General features: G+C 33.4%; 1 protein-coding gene across 1 annotated transcript; it reads left to right on the top strand.

Moving 5' to 3' along the window:
• The first annotated feature begins 2,601 nt into the window (after nucleotides 1–2,601).
• LOC133184677 (sodium-dependent multivitamin transporter-like) lies at nucleotides 2,602–19,760 on the top strand. Its single transcript, XM_061319756.1, has 15 exons — nucleotides 2,602–3,122; nucleotides 10,421–10,486; nucleotides 10,749–10,800; nucleotides 10,908–10,975; nucleotides 11,603–11,757; nucleotides 13,562–13,702; nucleotides 15,090–15,219; nucleotides 15,300–15,388; nucleotides 15,492–15,607; nucleotides 15,861–15,928; nucleotides 16,804–16,890; nucleotides 17,232–17,449; nucleotides 17,691–17,788; nucleotides 18,173–18,294; nucleotides 18,659–19,760. Exons 1-15 carry the CDS (start codon nucleotides 2,751–2,753, stop codon nucleotides 18,821–18,823), a joined length of 1,947 nt encoding a protein of 648 aa, XP_061175740.1. The 5' UTR covers nucleotides 2,602–2,750; the 3' UTR covers nucleotides 18,824–19,760.
• The last annotated feature ends 322 nt before the right edge of the window (nucleotides 19,761–20,082 follow it).

Here is a 20,082-nt window from a genome sequence, read left to right as displayed (position 1 = left end):
GCTTGTTGGATTTCAATTTCTACCACACATAATCAACGTAACTTTTCGACGTGACTGACTTTTGACACCTCGACATTAACTGTCTGAATCTTTTTAGTTGTTAAAAAAACAAGTATACTCTGGATGCATTTCATTTTTCTGTAAACATTCTCTAGGTCTATACCAGTTTTTCTAGGTGCGAAACTTTATAGAATGTTGGAAAAAGACACCCACCCACCCCCTTTCAGGCGTCATTTTCAAGCCCATAATTGTTTGGACACTCCGTATAAAATTTACGATAAAGTTTCACAGAACTTACGGAATAGGGTAAAATTGCAAATTTTACGGAACAATTTACCACATGCCTGAATTAACGGAATTTTTTGTGACAAATGCTCATATCAACAGAGTTTTTCTTAGTTACACTCAGGTAGAAAAAACGTCATATTTGAGGTTTTGCCGCCTGGACATACCATTGCTTAACCAAAAAATTAACAATTTATTAAAAAATAAAAGTTATGATTTATGGTTTATTCTATAGATAGAAAAGATGATGCTAACTAAATGTGTTAAAATTCATTGATGTACTTAAAGCAGTTTTCATTTATGGTGCTAGTCCAAGAACTTTTTGATAACCCCTCGTGTATATATATATATATATATATATATATATATATATATATATATATATATATATATATATATATATATATATATACAAGTATAGAGAGAGAGAAAGAAAGAGAGAGAGAGTTGATCAACGTAACATCCCTTTTTAATCAAAAGACTTAACTATTTATATCTACATATGAATGAAAATGAGTTCTCGAGATCAATGTCATTTTAATGAACAGGCCAAAATCCAGCCTTTACCTTTCACGTCTAGTGTTCCATGCACGTCCTTTCATAAACATCGTGGATGCTTATTACCCCCAATTACTTAGGATAATTCATACCCACGATAGTAACAGTACGTCTTATGTAGGATTACATGACAAAGAAGCCGTGTATAGTTTAAGAGGCTTTGTTGAATCAAGGTTTCTATATAAACGGCAATAAACCCGATAGTAGATGTCTCCTTGTCATAAAACAGCGGGACATGACAACATTATCAACAAATTACTGATATCTGGTATCTTTTTTCACATTATGTCTCGTGCATCTCTGATCCACGTGGAATAATTTGCGAGGGCGGACGATACTTAGGCCATTTACCTTACAGGTGCAAAATAATAAAAATAAGGTGAGTGAAATGTTTACAAGTAAGTAAAGTAATTATGATGGGATGAGCCAAACGGGACAAAACGACCTATGTTTCTAACAGAACCTCGATTTAATCCACAAACATGTTTTAATTAATCAATTCGGTTTTTAGGGGCAAACGTTATTGTGCCAAAGAAATGAAAGATTATCAGTTGCAACCGGAACTGAATTTTTAGTTATAATTCGGCTTGTTTTGTTCGTCACTATTTGAAATTTTATTAAACTTATTGAACTTTATGGTATGTATCTCGTGTTATTACTGAAAAGTTGTGTATTTACATTTCGAGTCCGACTTTTCCGATTCCCTGACCTTGAATCATGTTTTTTTTTTTTTAACTTTGAATACTTCAGTTTTCTACCCAAATAAAAAGAGTGATATATATCCCTTTGATGTGCATGAACTGAAGATATAATGCAAATTTGTTACTTCTGATATCTTATTTGTTACTTCTGATATCTTATCTTTGACGAGGGATTTTTAAGTATTACTGATATCTGAATTTATGGGAAAGTCCAATTTCGGAAAGCGAAGAAAAATCAGGTTTCTATGTTCAAGTTCAAACAAATTTCAAGATCGGAAATGGAACCATGTCTTTACCATTTAAGTATATTAAATGTATAGAATTTTTTCGTAAGTTTCTCCGTTTATATACATTGTTAGCGCATGTGCTGTATAGAAATATCTGTAAAACTTTGAAACAAGAGTAAAGAAATTACAAATTACGAATAACGATCAGATTTAAATAAAGAATACCACACGGTCGACATTTACTATCAACATTATAAATCAGATTGATATTTGGAGGATGTATATCAATCTAAAATAAACTTTTTATGACTGTGTTCCGAGAAAAAAAATGAATACTTTATCCGACTTCTTATAATACATATATATGTTTTAATTAATTTTCTCACAGTCGTAATGCTAAACCATATTTACAACTATGAATAATTTGCAGGCAGTATGACAAATGTCATTTCTTCTTTAAAGCATAAATACTTGCATATTGTAGCATTTTAATTTTCAATGACTTTAAAGTCTCTTCAAAAGATAGGCTAGAAGTGCCCATTTGTCCATTGGACGTCAATGATGAATGCCCATATATCTTTCTCTATCCCATCAATTAGGAAAACATGATTTATTATCGCGCATTGAAATATCTAACCTGAGGATACCTGAAGAAAGGTGAAGGCTTTTAATAATATTTACACAGGTATGCATTTGCACTTTTCGACAAGACTATAACAACATTTTAACGGTGTTTCTCAACTACTGACCGTAAATTTCTGTTTATTTTATCTCTTACGGAGTTGGGGTGTGTGACAAACACGTTATTGACTGTCAAATTTGCTCCCGTCGTTCTGGTCGACAGAGTTTTCGAAAAATTCCCTTGTAAACATTCATTCTCAAAGGTAAGCAGTGTGACTTGACGAACTTTTGCTTACGCATACATACGACTGAGAAATTTTGTGCTTTTTCTTAGAGACATCTGAAGAATTTTACCAAAATGGAAAGAAATTACGACTATATTTTTGAGCAACGTGAAGAAGTGACGTTTAATGTTGTGGATTATGTAGTGTTTGGTATAACTCTATTGATCTCAGCTTCAATTGGACTATATTATGCCATCAAAGACAGAAAAAAGACGGATGAGAAAGAGTTTCTTTTGGCTGGAAGATCGATGCAGACTTTTCCGGTGGCGTTATCTCTCTTGTCCAGTTTTATATCCGCCATCACCCTATTGGGTACCCCAGCTGAGGTATACACCAATAACACCATGTACTGGTGGATTTCCATCGGGTTCATCATCTCAGCCACAGGAACCGCCCACATCTTTGTACCCGTCTTCTACCAGCTAGAAATAACCAGCGTATTTCAGGTATTTTAAGTCTTTTCTTAATTTGGCACTTGTTTTGAGATTTTAAAATCTACCTCAGCACTTTGGTCCAACTTCAAAATACATTTAGTTGCATCGTTATCAAACGGTACGATTTCCATGAAAATACTCATTTTTTCCCTTCCTGTTTAAACTTTTTAAAACTAGACTTTATTTTGGACACAAATAAAAAAAAAAATAGATTAAATGGGCAGTTTTGTTTCCCTATGTATTTTCCATATTTCTTTGTATATCCTTGTCATATGTAGTTCGTCGTCGTAAGACGATGAATGATGGCTTTTATTTATAATCACCATTTACATATGATGATTCACCAAAATCAAATTAATTTCTGCATTCATTAATATTCAATATACGTAAACTGCTGATAATCATACAAATCCTTTGAGTTGTTAAGTATTAGACACGTGTGCTTACTTGGATTCTGTATCAAGCATCTTTTCTGTCATAGACACAATTCTTATTTCACAATATTTATACATACACATGTACTAAAATGAGTCGTGTAAAAGAAAAAGAAAAGTGTTTAAACACACATTCTTCTCCTCAATGTAATATTGTATTATTATTTACATGTGTGGTTGGCACATTACTTCTAAATGACACAGGTGAATGTCAAAGGTTAACAATCCATGTACTATAAATACTGAAGGAAGGATTTTTAATGTATCGTTAATACATGTACATGTACTAGTATATTAAAGGGAAACATCAACGTTTAATTTCGCGATAAAACACATTTTTCTTTCAAACACATTTTTGTTTAATTCATATACCAAATGTTTTATGTCCCTATATTCATGTGCAATGTATTGTAGAGATTTAGCTTATTTTTTAACTTTTGTTATCCGACATTCTGCATCAAAATTTTTGGGGGGACTGGTCCCCCGGCCGCCCCCCCCCCCCCGTTCCTTCGGCTATGGTATGGGTGTCCCAATGTTTGTCGTTAAAGGCGGCAACAGTTGTTCAAAAGAGTGCAACTTCAAAATAACCTTTAAAATATCATATACATGTATTAAGCAATTATCTTTTATTGGAAAGTACTTCATGCAGAGCGTATGTATTAGGTACCTGATCTAAGGTCTTTTGAATGGTCAAGAGAAGTGATTTGTATAAATTCACACATGCAGTAAAAGATTGACAAGGAACCTTGTTCAGCAAATTCATGAACTTACTTACACCGAAGTATATGAAGAGTTTCATCTGGCATGAAGAATCATCAGATTTGTGTTCCAACTGATTTTTTATATAAAAACAAAATTATAAATAAAATTTCCTAGTACGAAAAAGATAAAAGTGTTGATAAGAAGCGATATTACAAAGAACATATTCATTATATACAGATTTAAAGATTTTTTTAAAACATGCTATCGGATACTGCATGCATTTGTAAAGAAATAAAGGATCTTTGACCTGCATTTCGAATACGTGTGTTGTATTCCTGCAGATTTTATATTGACTTTCAAAAACACACAATAGCAACTGGTTAAATATAACTAAGCTTTCAGCATGGTTTAAAAGCAAGCAGAGAACAAATAACGATTTTATAAAAAATATTTTTTATAAATTTCTCCGGTAAATTTCCCTTTATCCACCCTGATTGCATACCCGAATTTACTGTTAAGGGAAAAAAACTTCAGGAGACGTTTGCTTGTGTACTTTTGGGTTAACCGCTGCAATAGGATGAAAACCACCTGCATTTTTATGCACCAGGCTGTTCCTCCGATTGAGAGTATAGACATATTTGAATTACACGATATCTAGGGTGGAAATTCTACTGAATATAGAACAAACTCTTTAAGATGAGTTCAGGGATATGGCATGTCAAATGTTGCAATATTTGATCTTTTCCATTTGTATTGTATAACTTTCCATTTGTATTGTATAATTTTTATTTGTATTGTATAATTTTTCATTTGTGTTGTATAATTTTCCATTTGGATTTTATAATTTTCCATTTGGATTGTATAATGTTTATTTGTATTCTATATTTTCCATTTGTGTTGTAAAAAAAATAATTTGTATTGTATAATTTTTATTTGTATTGTATAATTTTCCATTTGCATTGTATAATTTCTGATTTGTATTGTATAATTTCTTATTTGTATGCGATAATTTTTCATTTGTATTGTATCCGAGGATTGTTTATTTATTTCGTTACGAAGGATGTCATTGGTCATAAAATTTAGTCTGTATAAAGGTCTCAGGTGCCCATCACAAACTTAGTCTGGTACCCTTCCCACAGTTCCGATCGCGCATTCTCTACAAACACAAACTCGGCTCCTCTATTTGCAGTGCATGCTAAGGGACGACCATTTGATTCTCGGGGGGTGTCGAATCCGATTATTTATTTTCATTCTCTCGCAGGAGAGAATATTTATTTCCAATATGACCAGAGACAAGGAGAAAAACAAAAAGAAGAAAATCCGCCCAAACCCGAAAACTCAGTTTTTTTGGGGGTGGAGGTAGGTTCCACCACTCAAGGTCAATTTATTTATTTTCTCAGTCAGCATTTCTAAGGACAGATTATTTATTTGCCATCTACCAGCGCTCCTTTTTTAGAATCCAATGACCGTCTAACATGCACGCAAATACATATATCGCCGAAATATGGCTGAAATATTGCCGACTCGGCGTTAAACAATAATCAATCAATCAAGCAAGCAAATACATATGAGCCCAGTTTGCTTTGAGCATCCGGAACATCTTCAACCCGATACAGGCTGAAACTTGACCAATGAAATCCTTCGTAACGAAACAAATAAACAGTCCGCGGATACAATACAAATGAAAAATTATCGCATACAAATAAGAAATTTTACAATATAAATAAGAAATTATACAATGCAAATGGAAAATTATACAATACAAATAAAAATTATACAATACAAATGAAAATTATACAATACTCATAGAAAATTATAGAATACAAATAATTATACAATACAAATGAAAAATTATACAATACAAATGGAAAATTATACAATACAAATAAAAATTATACAATACAAATGGAAAATTATACAATGCAAATGGAAAAGATCGAATATTGCAACGTTTGACATGCCATACAGGGACACATTGGATCATGGTCATGACCTGCGTTACAAATGGGTTATTCCCCACAAAAGTTCTATGTTCTCGTCTGAGTATGATGTATCAAATAACATTGCCTTCTTACCATAAAGTATGCTTCTACCACCCTGTTCCTTTAATTTTTGAGTGCAAAAATTTTTTCCCGTCTCAAACTTTGCTGCATACTGTGACGGTACATATTGTCGTTTTGTACATATTGTCGTCAGCGACAATATGAACCTACCCTCACTGCACATATTGTCGTCCATCGGTACATATTGTCGCCGGCTGAAAAGTTACAATGGTACATATTGTCGCTGGCGATATTATGTGCCTCACCCTCACTGTACATATTGTCGCCCCACAGATATTGTTGCTCAAAGATTTCTTTTGTTGTTTTTTGGTAGTTTTGTGAATGTAATTGGTGTGTGAATCACAATGACGTGTCTCGTATGCTATTTGATGCAGCGTGATTGAGACGGTACATTTTGTCGTCTTGTTCATATTGTCGCCGACGACAATGTGTACCTACCCTACATTGCCGTCCATCAGAACATGTTGCATGACAATGCACGGCAAATGAATGCTCGTTATAAATAGGGCCAGAGAAACCATAAACTTCAAAATAGGTCATATACACTTCATTTGATCGCTGAAATTTGGCCGACTCGGTGTTAAACAATAATAATCAATCAATCAATCCATATAAATATGACTAATCATTGCTTTGCTGTTTTTGAGAAGATAATTTCAAAAGAATTTTCCCATATATTCCTATGTAAAACTTTGATCGCCCATTGTGGTCCCACCCTAGGCCCGGTTTGATTTGAAGATACTTGGATCTGCGCTACCTGAGGATGCTTCCATATAAGCATCACTAATCACGGGCCTACTGCTGTTCTCAGTGGTGGATCCAGAAATTTCAGAACGGAAAGAGGGGGGGGGGGGGGTTAGGTGCGGACGGTTCAGAATTTTTTTGACAAGCCAAAAATTTTAAAAAGTCAATTATATGTAATGGTGTTTTATTGTATATGTTAAGTAAATTATTTAATTATGAAATTTTACCTGTAGACTAAATTGAGAGTATATAAAAGTTAAACAATCAGAATTTACCAAAGCAGAGAAGAAAAAATCAAACCACCGGCTGGATGTGGGGGATGGGGGTGCGCTGGTGCTACATTTGTCTGTGGATCACCCATTGTGGTCCCACCCTACCTCTGTGTGAACAAAATTGATTTTGTTTTTGTTTGTTGTTATAATGTCCTTGTCGACAATTTTTCATTCGTATGTAGACGTCATCACTTGCCGGTGGAGGGCTGGAAATTTAGACCTATACTTGGTACTCAGGGTCATTGAGCAGTGAGGAATCAGTGAGGAATCATTTTCGTGCAAGCATCTAAAATTGAGCGTACGCTATGTGACGAAGCTTTCAAATAAATATCATCTCTTCTGACCCAGTACTTCTTGAAAAAAAATGATTTTTTTTCTAAATATTTAATGAAAAACTTTGATCACCTATTGTAGACACACCTTTCCCCCGAGGGACATGATCTGAATAAAACTGAATCTACACTTCATAATGAAGCTTTCACATAAGTTTGAACTTTCCTGAGACAGTGGTTCTTGAGAAGATTTTTAAAAGATGTCACTAAATTTTCATTATTCTTAACTACTTCCCTTGAAAGAATCCTTTACCCTTGAACAAAATTGAATCCCCTTTATCCACGGATCCTTTGTGGCAGGTTTGCCTGAAATTGACCTAGTAGTTCTTGAGAAGCAGAAATTGAAGAAAAATTTACAGACAGAGGGACGGTCAGACAAAATGTGGTCACTTGAACTTCCGGTTCAGGTGATCTAAAAATGTCTACCCCAACACCAAATATATCGGCACATGATTGTATTTAAGAATAACGCAAAAATTATTTCTAAATAATCATTATTACTGAACAAAATAACTAATACATGTATTCAATCTCCAACTATGTATTACAGGGAAAAAAAAGGCTGATTTATCAGATATCTCAAGAATTATGTAATCTTGGCATTTCATAGTGATGTACATCAGTTCTGGACACAATTTTCTGACCAAAAAACTTTTTCCCTTCAGTATTGCGAGTAATTCTGTCTGTCTCCCTCCGTGCGTGTGAGTGTGTTTGTCAATCTCTCTTTCCTTTCTCAAGTAAATATTTGTCAAAACAATATATCGACGACAATATATGCCGACCTTGACTGTACATATTGTCGCCGACGACAATATGTACTTGTGCTTGACTGTACATTTTGTCGTCCATTATGCAGGAGGAAAATAAGGCTGGTGTCTCGGTACATATTGTCGCCGGCGACAATATGTACCGATGGACGACAATATGTGCGGTGAGGGTGGGTACATATTGTCGCCGATGACAATATGTACAAAACGACAATATGTACCGTCACACATACCCTTTATGAACACAAAATAAATTACATTTGGAAGAGCAAAGCAGTTTATATTTTTCATACTGTACATTGTCAGAAGCACACCGTGTGTTTACAAATGGGCACATTTGAACGGGACTGTAGAGAGATGAGAAAGGGGCGCATTTTTTAACATATACTCCAGTATTGTAAGAGCTAAATTTAACACACACACACACACACCCTCACACACACCCTCTCTCTCTCTCACACACACACATATATATATATAATACGACGAATATGTCCACCGAATTGACAATAGACTACAGCAGAACATAATATAGTACATGTATAGACATTAATATTTTACATGTACATAAATTTTGCACACGGGCGTATTTTGGCGCATGTGAACCGGGGAGTTGAGGGAAGCAAGATTTGCATAAGAGTATTTTTACTCCTATAGTATAAAATTTACATCTAATCAGACTAGATGCAAATTAACTTTATTTACTCCTGGTGTATTTCGCCAAGTGAAGGCTTAGCAAATTTTACTCACTTTCGCAGATATTGAAATTGTCAATGAAATATTGCATCATTTCCCTGACATGTGCATTATATGATTTATATCCTATACTAGAAAGAACAGTGACATGTTGTGTCAATAAATTCAAATATAGTCATTTAGAGTATTCCGAATCACCTTTTAAATTTGACTGCAAACGATTTGATTAATAAGTTTTGTTTTTTTTAAGTAACATTTGAAATGGCCATGAAAACACAGGGGCTCGTCACGATCTATTTTTCCTACTTGTTGACTACCCCTAACACTATTAAATACTACATTGTAGTCCGGGGGTGGTCAAAATGTAGGAAGACAAAGAGATCGTGACGAGCCCATGTTGGAAAAGGGGTACTGCATGGATGCTTGAAAAACAAATATTCTTTTGTTACATAGAAAGAACAAGAATTTGACTACTAGTATATACAGTGTAAGAGTAAGAATTAAAATCCTAAAACAAATATACGCTTAGTATTTGAAAATTGCCTCATTATTACTAATAGTGATTTATACAGAGTTTGCTAGTGCATGTGAACGCATCGCAAAAATTACATTTACATACCAACATCCCAGCAGTAAAATTGTCATATATGTAAAATTTACACATGTGAGTAAAATGTGCGCATATGAACTAGGCTTATATAATATATAAACAACTGCTGCTGAGAAAAGACATTTTTTTTTAGGAAGCAACTGATATACATGTAATTTTTTTGTATTAAATTTTTTCATAATCAATGTATTTGAGTGCAATTCACAAGAACCTGCATACACTTTAGACAAGTTTTATTCTCTGAAACCCTATACGAGTGTCTGTAAATTCAAACCAATGTAAACAGAAATATTCCATTTGAGTATACATGAAAAATTCTAACAGATACCCATTGACAAAGCCTCACGATTTTCACATTTGAATGGATTTGTAAATTCGCTGCTTATACACAGTGGCACAGAACTGCATATAACTGGTATTTTTTATTCAACATATCCTTGTACGTACAAAATAATGTGCGCTACGTTCTCCCCTTCATAAAATATTGAAATCCCAGTGTAAAAATACCCCAACTTTTTAACCTTTACGTTTTCCTTCTATTAATCAAATAAGGAAATGGAGCAAAAAACTGTAAATTTTACTACGAAATATATTTAGCTAATCGTAAAAATTAGGCAAAATTCAGCATCATATATATATATATATATATATATATATATAAGACATCTGATTTTTTTTGTTATTTTACAGTATATAGAGTTACGCTTTGGCCACGTGTGTCGAGTGATTGGGTCCATTATCTACCTCCTTTGGATGGTAAGGCTAAGTATTGGTTTTGTTGCTGAAGACAATCTTAATTTTAGGGTATTACCGTCTAATTCACACATTGTATGTTATAGTTTATGTGTTAATCAGTTGTGCATGTAATCCACAGATTTTGATGAAATAACTGTTTTAAAAATTAAAAAAAAATCAGACTATACTCTTGAACTTCTCGTATCAAGACACCATAAAAATTCAGATGCATGTTCATCTTGTTTACTTTTTTTTGTTTTCAATTTTGACATTTTTTTTCCAGTTGCTATATATGGCAGTTGTGCTCTACGGCCCATCCTTAGCTCTCAATGCAGGTGAGTGAACCACAAAGTGATTCGCATAGTGATTCTGGTCATGTGTTTAACTTTGTATTGTTTTAAATAATCGCAATATTATGGGGTTTTTTTCATTTTGATTTCAGTGACAGGATTGTCATTATGGGGTTCCATAATTGCGGTTGGATTCGTCTGTATTTTCTACACTACCCTGGTAAGTTTTTATAAATGCATTAGGATTGCACTGAGTAAGCAAGATGAGTTTCTGAAACACTACTGCCTCGCTATGACAACTCATGACCAAGGTTACAGTTTTTCAAGGGCGCCTTAAACTCCAAGGTCATGAGGTTAAAAATGTTGCTATCCAAAGAAAGGTTACCCTGAGAAATAAGAAAGCCTTAGTACTAATCGTTCAAAAGTTATGGCCAAGGTTAAAGTTTTGTTTTTTTTTGAAAAAAGGAGATCAAACTTTAAGGTCAAGGTCATGAGATCAAAACTGTTCATACTCAAAGAAAGGTCCTGTCACAAGAAATACACATGTGAAATATGAAAGCCCAAGCACCAGCCGTTCAGAAACTACAGCCAACGTTAGTTTTGCTGGACAAACAAAAAGGCAGTCAGACCAAAAACTATACGCCCTCGAATCTTCGATTACCGGGATATAACAAGATATTCCCATAGTACGTGATTAGCATTTTAATGCCAGAGAATCATAGACCATATATATATTTTTTGAATTAAATGAGAATCGTGAAATACCCTGGTTATTTTATGAATTTTATGTATCTGCTGTTTTAGGTCGTGGTTTTGACAATTTTGTGAATTGCTTTCGTTGTTGTAGGGAGGTATGAAGGCTGTCGTCTGGACAGATTCGTTCCAAATGTTGGTTATGTTCGCTGGGATGCTGGCTTTGTTGATTTCCGGAAGTATGAAGCTTGGCGGGCTTGATGTTGCGTGGGACATTGCCGAAAGAAACCAGAGGATACTTTTCTTTGAGTCAGTATCATGAACCATGAGGTTTACTTTCTGGAAGAGACATTTGAAACATTGTTCAAAAACTTTATACATATGGTAGAAAGTTGTATTTTTAAAAAAATATTTGAATCGTGTCGTATATATCTTAAAAACAACAATGTAATTCGAATAATAATAACTGTTGATTTACCGATTTGGATATTACCTTAATTTATATATCAGATTTTATACGCTCTATAAATGATGTCGGGGCACTTCTAGGTCACACGACCGTAACGTAATAAAAGGATTATAAAATTCCGGATTCATACAGCTGTGGGTGATATCCTGAAGGACACCGTAACGTAATAAAACCGTTTTTTACAACCAAAACGTAAAATATGAGTATTTTTTATTTTATTTCACTATATATTCTCTTTGATTTCTCGTAGATTTTTTTTTTCTAAATGATTACGATTTTAAAAGTACATAACGGACTAGATGTGAGAAATTATGAAAACGGCTGTAACGTATTGTCGAGATTACGTTAAGTACCCTATGACATATTAATTATAAAATCAGTAACTGTTATTTTAGAGTATATTATAGTTTTACGAAAGCGGTACCGTATTCTTGTGTATTTTTTTCTCTCTATATTTGGTTATGTAATATATATATTTGTATCTAACATAGTGTTTGAATCGATTGAATTTGTTTAGCGTAGCTTAGTGTAAGAAAAAAGATCCAGATCTGAAAAAAATTAATATACCTGTCATCAAGAAGTTTTTGTGGATTATCTAATATGCATTTTTTCTGCGAAAATTTAATCTTATACGAGATATGTAAACAATTTTTCTAATAAGCATGACGTCCATATGTATTTCACGAGAAAATCATTTGACTTATCAGATATGTTTTCTTAACTTTAAAAGACGTTATTGGATATTTAGTCCTCGCGAAATCTCCGGCCGTTCTACGGCAGAACACCCTCGGCTATATGTACCTGAAATTTTATATCCGTTTCGCTGAGGCTGTCCCCCAGGAAAATACCCTCGGCTATTCGAACGTTGGTTGCAACTTTAGCTTATATAAGCGCTCTTAAAAAAAACGATGTATGATTAAAATAGGGAATGACAGAAGAAATTCATCATTGCACTAAGGTGTATTTCTGACCTCTTTTTTTTTATTTGGAAAAACCCAAATTTATATTTGGGGATGAAATTCAGTACATGTATACTAAATCAGAAATTCATCATTGCACTAAGGTGTGTTTCTGACCTCTTTTTTTTTTATTTGGAAAACCCCAAATTTATATTTGGGGATGAAATTAAGTACATGTATACTAAATCATCGGGTTATTGATGGCTTGTCACACAAATAGAAATAAACGTCTTGCACTAAAAATATTTTGCATTCGGATATTTTTAAAACGCAATATATAATAACTGGGATTATTACATGCCCATTTTTGGAAAAGAAATGTTTTCAGTTTAGTTCCATTTAATTTTTCAGTTTCAACAGTTAATGATTGATATTTTTTTATGATGGCTCACTGGAACAACAACTGACATGAACTAAACTTGTTGATATAACCACATCAAATTTTTTTAGAACTAACGTATAAAGATATGGTTTTATTTCACATCAAAAACTGGTCTTACAAATTCAATACAAAAAGAAGAGTATTTGAATTTTTTCCTCTCTCATCTGAAATGACGCTATTTTATTTATTTCCAGTAAACAGATTTCTTTCAATGTTGTTAGACAGATAATATTTTCACATTTCTGCTACAGGACGTGATAAATAAAGGCAAAAAAGTAAAAACACCTCCATCTGTCTTTGTAGATTCGATCCTGACCCCTCTGTACGACACACCACGTGGAATGTAGTCGTAGGTGGCGGGTTCTTTTGGATGGCGATTTACGGAATCAACCAAGCCCAGGTTCAGCGGGCCATATCTGTGCCATCAGTGAAGCATGCCAGAACGTAAGTCATACACTTATTAACATCTTCCTTTATACACGTCTATCAATCATCATTTTCAATTTCAATTTTCAATCCAAAATTAATTTAAACATGCTTTCTTTATATTAAAAATTTTTACTCATGAACTTTTGATTTTTTTTCGACTCATACGCATTCGGGAGCAATATAGCAGCATAAAAAATACTTCAAAGGCCCTTTTGTATGTGTAAAGAGGTTCTACCCCAGTAGCTTGAAATGATATATATATGTAAACCTATTGATACACTGTTCAAGGTTATTTTCATAAAGTGTCAGTTGAACAATTTAGTGTGTAATATACCTTTCACAATCACGAACTAGCCTATTCTGTAAGTTTCCCAATTGCTAGGGAGACAGAATTAATGAGGCCAGTTTATTAACTTCCTTTTCTTTTGTGACAAAATGTGAAATACCTAAGTTGCTGTGTTTACTTTGACTTTCTTAATTGCCTTTCTTTCTTATCTTTGCTGATAGATTCCTTTGTAAGCTTGGGCAAGATAACTTCATTCTCTTCACTAAATACCAAATATTCTCTTGGTTTCACCCTTATAATCATTTTTTTTTCATTTGAGAAGATATGAGATGTAGTTTTTCATCTGCCATTCTATCTGGTTATCAGTTGACATTGTTGTCTAACAGCATTGTGTTCAGTCTTGGTCCTTTATGAATTATCTTGTTTGAGCAATTTCTTTGTTGTTGCGTTCTCCTTCCATAGAGTTAGGGGGATGGAGTGGCTATATCTGCCGGTTGAAAAGTGTGTGTGTGGGGGGGGGGGGGGGTATTTAGTGATGGAGGTGGGGGGGGGGGGTATTTAGTGATGGAGGTAAACGTCCGGTTTATTTCGCTTGCGTTCCCTACATTACAGTTTGCCATTATACTCTTACGGGAGCTGGAGGTATCATTTGTGAGCTCACTGCTCACAGTGACTCTAATTTTTTTTTTTTGGTCTTTTTAAACACTCTCAAGAAATGAAAACTTGATGACAATTGTGATCTGTAACAAAATACTTTGAACAGACAGGAGTTTGACAATTTCTATGAATTTTCTTGGGGTGGATCGATCATTTTTCTTTGAGGGATTCGTTGTTTTAGAGATTAGAGAACAATTTTTCATTTAATATTTTTTCAAGATTTTCAGGTCTGTGTTGCTCACACATATGGCCGCGGTGGCAAATGTCAATGTCCAGTTTGAATATAAAATTAAAATTTGATAATGACAGGTGGAACTTAATAGCAAAACACATTAAAAACATGAAAAGCTCATAAACATGTTTGTACCAAAATTATGTCAAGAAAAAAAAACCAAACAACTGCATGTGTCTATTCAGAATTACGTTTCTCGTGTCCATTATTAGACTTTTGTGTTACAGAGCAATATGGCTGAACTTTCCCGGGATGTTTGTGATTCTGTCCCTTGTCTGTTCTGTTGGAGTAGTTATGTATGCATTTTATTCCACATGCGACCCTGTCAGTATTGAAGTTATCAAGAAAACGGACCAAGTGAGTGGAATGATATTGTTCAGAAAATTAAGCTCTGTATTCTATATTGAATTAAAATAAAATGTTCTGTTTTTTTTAAGTTGATTCCCTTGTTTACTATGGATTTGTTGGGACATTTGCACGGATTACCAGGATTAGTCTTGTCGTGTGTCTTTAGCGGAAGTTTAAGGTATCATTTTATAGTTGTAAATGAATAACACATAACAATTTCTGAAGAGAAAAAAATAAATCGTGCAATTTTTCAGTGTGCCTTAATTTTGTGTTCCCATTAGCACTATTTCCTCTGGACTCAATGCTGTAGCCGCAGTCCTACTAGAGGATTTTGTCAAGCCATACTTTTGTAAGAAAATCTCGGGTTATGCAGCTACCATATTCTCTAAAGCAACAGGTAAACCATATTAATTTTTTTTTTTATACATTTCTGCTTATTCTACTATCATTCTTATATAGCTGTAGTTGATTTTCTTATATTAAAAACTTTTAGAAATCAATGTTTCTAATATTATACTCTGCAGGTAGATCTATACTTTAAGCTTTGTTTGGGATCCAATATTTTATGTTAAAATTTACGGAGTACAGTTAGATGATTTTTAATGTCTGAATGACAATGTATAGCTATTGACTTCGATGTTTTTAAATAGTGGTTGGTTGTGGTCTAGTTTGTCTGGCGTTAGCGTATTTCGTCTCAGAGCTTGGTGCAATTCTACAGGTATTTATTTATCTTTTTGTCATTTTTTATGTAAATGTATGAGGATTATTTTTTTTTTTTATCAAAGTATAATATTTTACTATGCAAAATAAGAATTCATGATATAGAGGTATGTTAAATACTTATACATGTGCACACTGTACAATGGAAACAAAACGGACAAACTGGTACAGTTGTAAAGCATATGTACTTTATTTCTTTTTTCATTACAATATTTAAACGAATTAAACACAGAAAAAGCTTTAAATAATTTTTTTAAGCAATGGTGTATACATGTATATGTATTTTAAAAACGTTTAGCATGGAATCTTGCGCATAAACTTAAAAGGCGATCTTAAGATAAAACTATAATTGAACTATGAAGGATTTGCCAAAAGAGCGAGGTTTATGTACTATACTCGTATTTGAAAAATTTACCTATTTAAAAAATGAAAATAAAAATTTATTTTCTACTCAACAAACATGTTAATAATATACTAATATAATAAACATGCATGTGGCTTGCTAGTCGGTGTAACTGCAAAAACAATTATGATTTTTGTGTATTCAGCATAGGACACTTGCGAACTGAAAGTAAAGAGATTTTACAAACATATTTGAAAAAACTATCGAATCATTTGTGATTCTTGTGTGAAGTTTGTGAGAAGTTCTTGCTTTTTTTTTTTTTTTTTTTTTTTTTTTACTATTTATAGAGGCTTTGATTGAAACTACTTATCTTCGAATTCTTAAAAAAAACCGGTCTTTCCAGATTGCAGTAAATGATAAAATATCATCATGTTACCAGTTAAAAGTAAAAAAGTAATGAATTCTGAATTTTGCAACTTTTTTTTTACACACTGCAGAGAGTTTGTATTTTGTTTTTTTTCTTTACACAGTTGGCGTACGTCCTGTTTGGTATCCTAGGTGGCCCACTTTTGGGTCTGTTTACCTTCGGAATGTTGTGCCCTTGGGGAAACGCATGGGTATGAAATTGTCCTTTATTGATTGAAGTTTGAATACTTAACACACTGGTGATGTCCCTAGATCTCGCGTTAGAAGGGTGCTAAATTCGTTAACGGTTTACCAATGGAAATGTCAACTTGACAATATTTTACTAGTACAAGGTTGTTAAAATGTTTTCATGACTTGCTTTCTGAAACAAGTAATGTAACTGTTTTGCATCCCTGAAAATAAGTATGTTTTCTTTTTAATCAAAGTAGGCATTTTTTTTTAATTTATTCTTATGTTTGAAACTATATTTTGTGTTTACGTTGATTTTTTGTAAAAATAATAATTTTATATTTTCCTTTAAAATTGATCACAGGGAGGAACCGTCGGCATTGTGACATCTCTGGCATTTGTTGCGTGGATTGGCCTTGGAACTTCTTTGAATAATGTGGTCGTTACCCCTAAGTCACCTCTGACAACCGCAGGATGCAACATGACAGCCATTAATGCTCTAAGGGGAGTGGCCACCACCCTCGCCCCAACCACTTCCGCTGCGATTGCAAGCACCACTCCGGCTGTGCCGGAACCACCCGAGTGAGCATATTTTGACTCCCATCTCCATCCCCCACTCCAAAAAACACGTCTTTGAATCACAGTTTTAAGCATTAAAATATTTTATCTTTTATTCACAGTTTAGTTTAAAGGTTTAATAGAAGGAAACTATGAAATTACTAACACTGTATAATTTGTGAAATATTTTGTTGATATGATGTCATCATTAGTTTTGCGATCTAAAAATGTTTCCTATATTACTGGTTCTTGTTTGTATTGGCAGGGACTACTTTCTGCTTTACCGGATGTCTTATATTTGGTACACAGGACTAGCGGTTATAACTGTTCTTATTATAGGCAGTATTGTCAGTCTTATAACAGGTTTGTCTAAATTTAATTCAACCCCCAGTCATCATCCGCATTCAAATACAATCGAGACTCGCTGATACGGACGTCTGTGTTCCCAAGCAATTCGTCTGATTACTGAAAAGTATCTTTTATAATTGGTAGATCTAAATTTTAATTTTGATTCCCATAAATTTCGTGTAGGAGATGAACTGTCCGGATTACTGGCGTTCGGATTAACGAGGCTCGACTTTTATTTTTATGGACTTTTCTTGCAATGAAAATAGTGCCAGAGTAGTACATGTAATTTCAAAAACTTTCAATAAAGTTTTCTTTTTTTTTCCTACACAAGTTTATCAATAAAATGTTTTATCATTGCCTTGAACAACCTGTCATTTTTGTCTGAATTTTTTTTTTCAGGTGGTCACAAAAGAATGTCAGAGATTGATCCTAGAGTTATCTGTCCCTTTTTTGATGTTTTTATGCCATTTTTACCAGAGTCTTTCCGTCGTAAAATGAGATGTGGCGTCAGGCATGGTGATGTAAGTATATGTAAAACTTTGACATAAAACTGAAATAGAACTTGTTGACAGTTTTTTTCTTGGCTTTTAATATGTTTGAAAATAATTTTGAGCATAAAATGAGGGTGTAAATGTATACTACCAGGGTAGATGCAGCTGTACTTATCCATGAAATTATCAAATACGAAGAAAAAATATTGAAAGATCTGGATCGTGTTTAGGTTTATTTTCTTCCTCTCCTTCTCCTTTAAAATGATAAGTCGAGAATAAAAATTCTCTAATAGGTATTCATCCTCTCAAGCCACATTTTGACCGTTGTACGGAGATGATAGGTACATGCATATTTTTTTTTTAAACCTAACTGAATGTTTTTACAAATTTTCAGGAGGAATTTATTTCACAGTTCCATACAACCCAGGATGAGAAGCTACAGCACGAAGGAAATCACAACATGGCGTTAGAGATTTCACAAATAGATTTGTCAGAAAAGAAAGACGTTACAAACGGTTACACGCCACATATTGATACCGACCTATCAACCAAACTGTAAATTTTTACCATGATAAGGCGACATTCAAGATTTTACAATGTTGGAAATCCATGAATATCATCCTGAAACATGCTAGCTATACTTTTATTTTCATCCTGTAAATAGTTTAAGTATGCATATATATGTAAAAAGTTTCAGTTTGCTCACAGAGTATCCATGAGGCAAACAGTGGGTTTTGCGCCCAGGTTTTAAAGAGTTTATTTGAAGAATATGCATGGATTTCTTCTTTTCTGTTGTCTCATATGTAAGCTTGCCTTCCAGTATATAAAAGTAACTGGTGAAATTGTAAGGGACGGAGTAGTGGGGTACGCTACCCTCGTCGACAATTGCATTTTCATCCCCCATGCAAAACAATGATTTTTGTTTGTTTGTTTTGTGTGTATGTGTTAATTGTATTTCTAGATAGACTAGTTCCATTTGTTACTTATGAGCAGTACATGTTGTTGCATATGTTCTGAAATTCTTACGAGTATTTTTTAGCGATATTCAATATTTGAGCAGCGTTGAATAATTTTCTTGATCAAATGCTGAACTGAATTTCCATTTGTCAGGACTAAATTCAAATTTTGTTCATCTTTCATTTACATCACCTGGGTCAGGCCGATACGCAGTTTGTTTAATTATTCGGGTTTTTTTTTTGTTTGTCTGTGTGTGTGTTTTGTGGGGTTTTTTTTGTTTTTTGTTTTTGTTTTTGTTTTGTTTTAGGTCAACAAGTAAACGTTCATCGCTAAATATATGTGTTACTGTTTTAGTGCTTCCGGAAGTACATGTATACATTTTATAATTTTACCATGCCTCGTGCAGGGTTTAGGTCTTTGTTGTGGTGTTAGATTAAACATTTGTCACAGTCCGAATTTATTTTATTATAGATATTGACTTTTCCTACAAACAGATTTTTATTGTCACATATTTTTTATATACTTATACATGTTTACAATTTTCTATGCAAAATTGTTTTATGAATGGAATAAATATTGTGCTTCATATATCTAATGATTATTTTGTATTTTCTACTATACTTGATATATCAGACCAATAGTCCAAGTGTTTTAACAAATAATCTAAGAATAAATATAAAAAATTCATATCATATTTTAAGTATTCTTGGAGATTTGGAGGAAACAAATATAAAAATACACTTAATAGAATTTACTCACTCACTCTGTCTCTCTCTTTCTCTCTCTCTCTCTCTGATTTCATGCTTGAAATTTTGCTTTGCACCAAAGGAATTAAAGTATACCTGCACACAATTGAAAATC

This window comes from Saccostrea echinata, unplaced genomic scaffold (genome assembly GCF_033153115.1).
Source record: "Saccostrea echinata isolate AGI-Se365-2 ecotype Australia unplaced genomic scaffold, CSIRO_AGI_Sech_v1 ptg000010l, whole genome shotgun sequence".
In the NCBI taxonomy this organism is placed as follows: domain Eukaryota; kingdom Metazoa; phylum Mollusca; class Bivalvia; order Ostreida; family Ostreidae; genus Saccostrea; species Saccostrea echinata.
The sequence above is the reverse complement of the archived record's forward strand: the minus strand, read 5'-3'. Positions and strand labels throughout refer to the sequence as shown.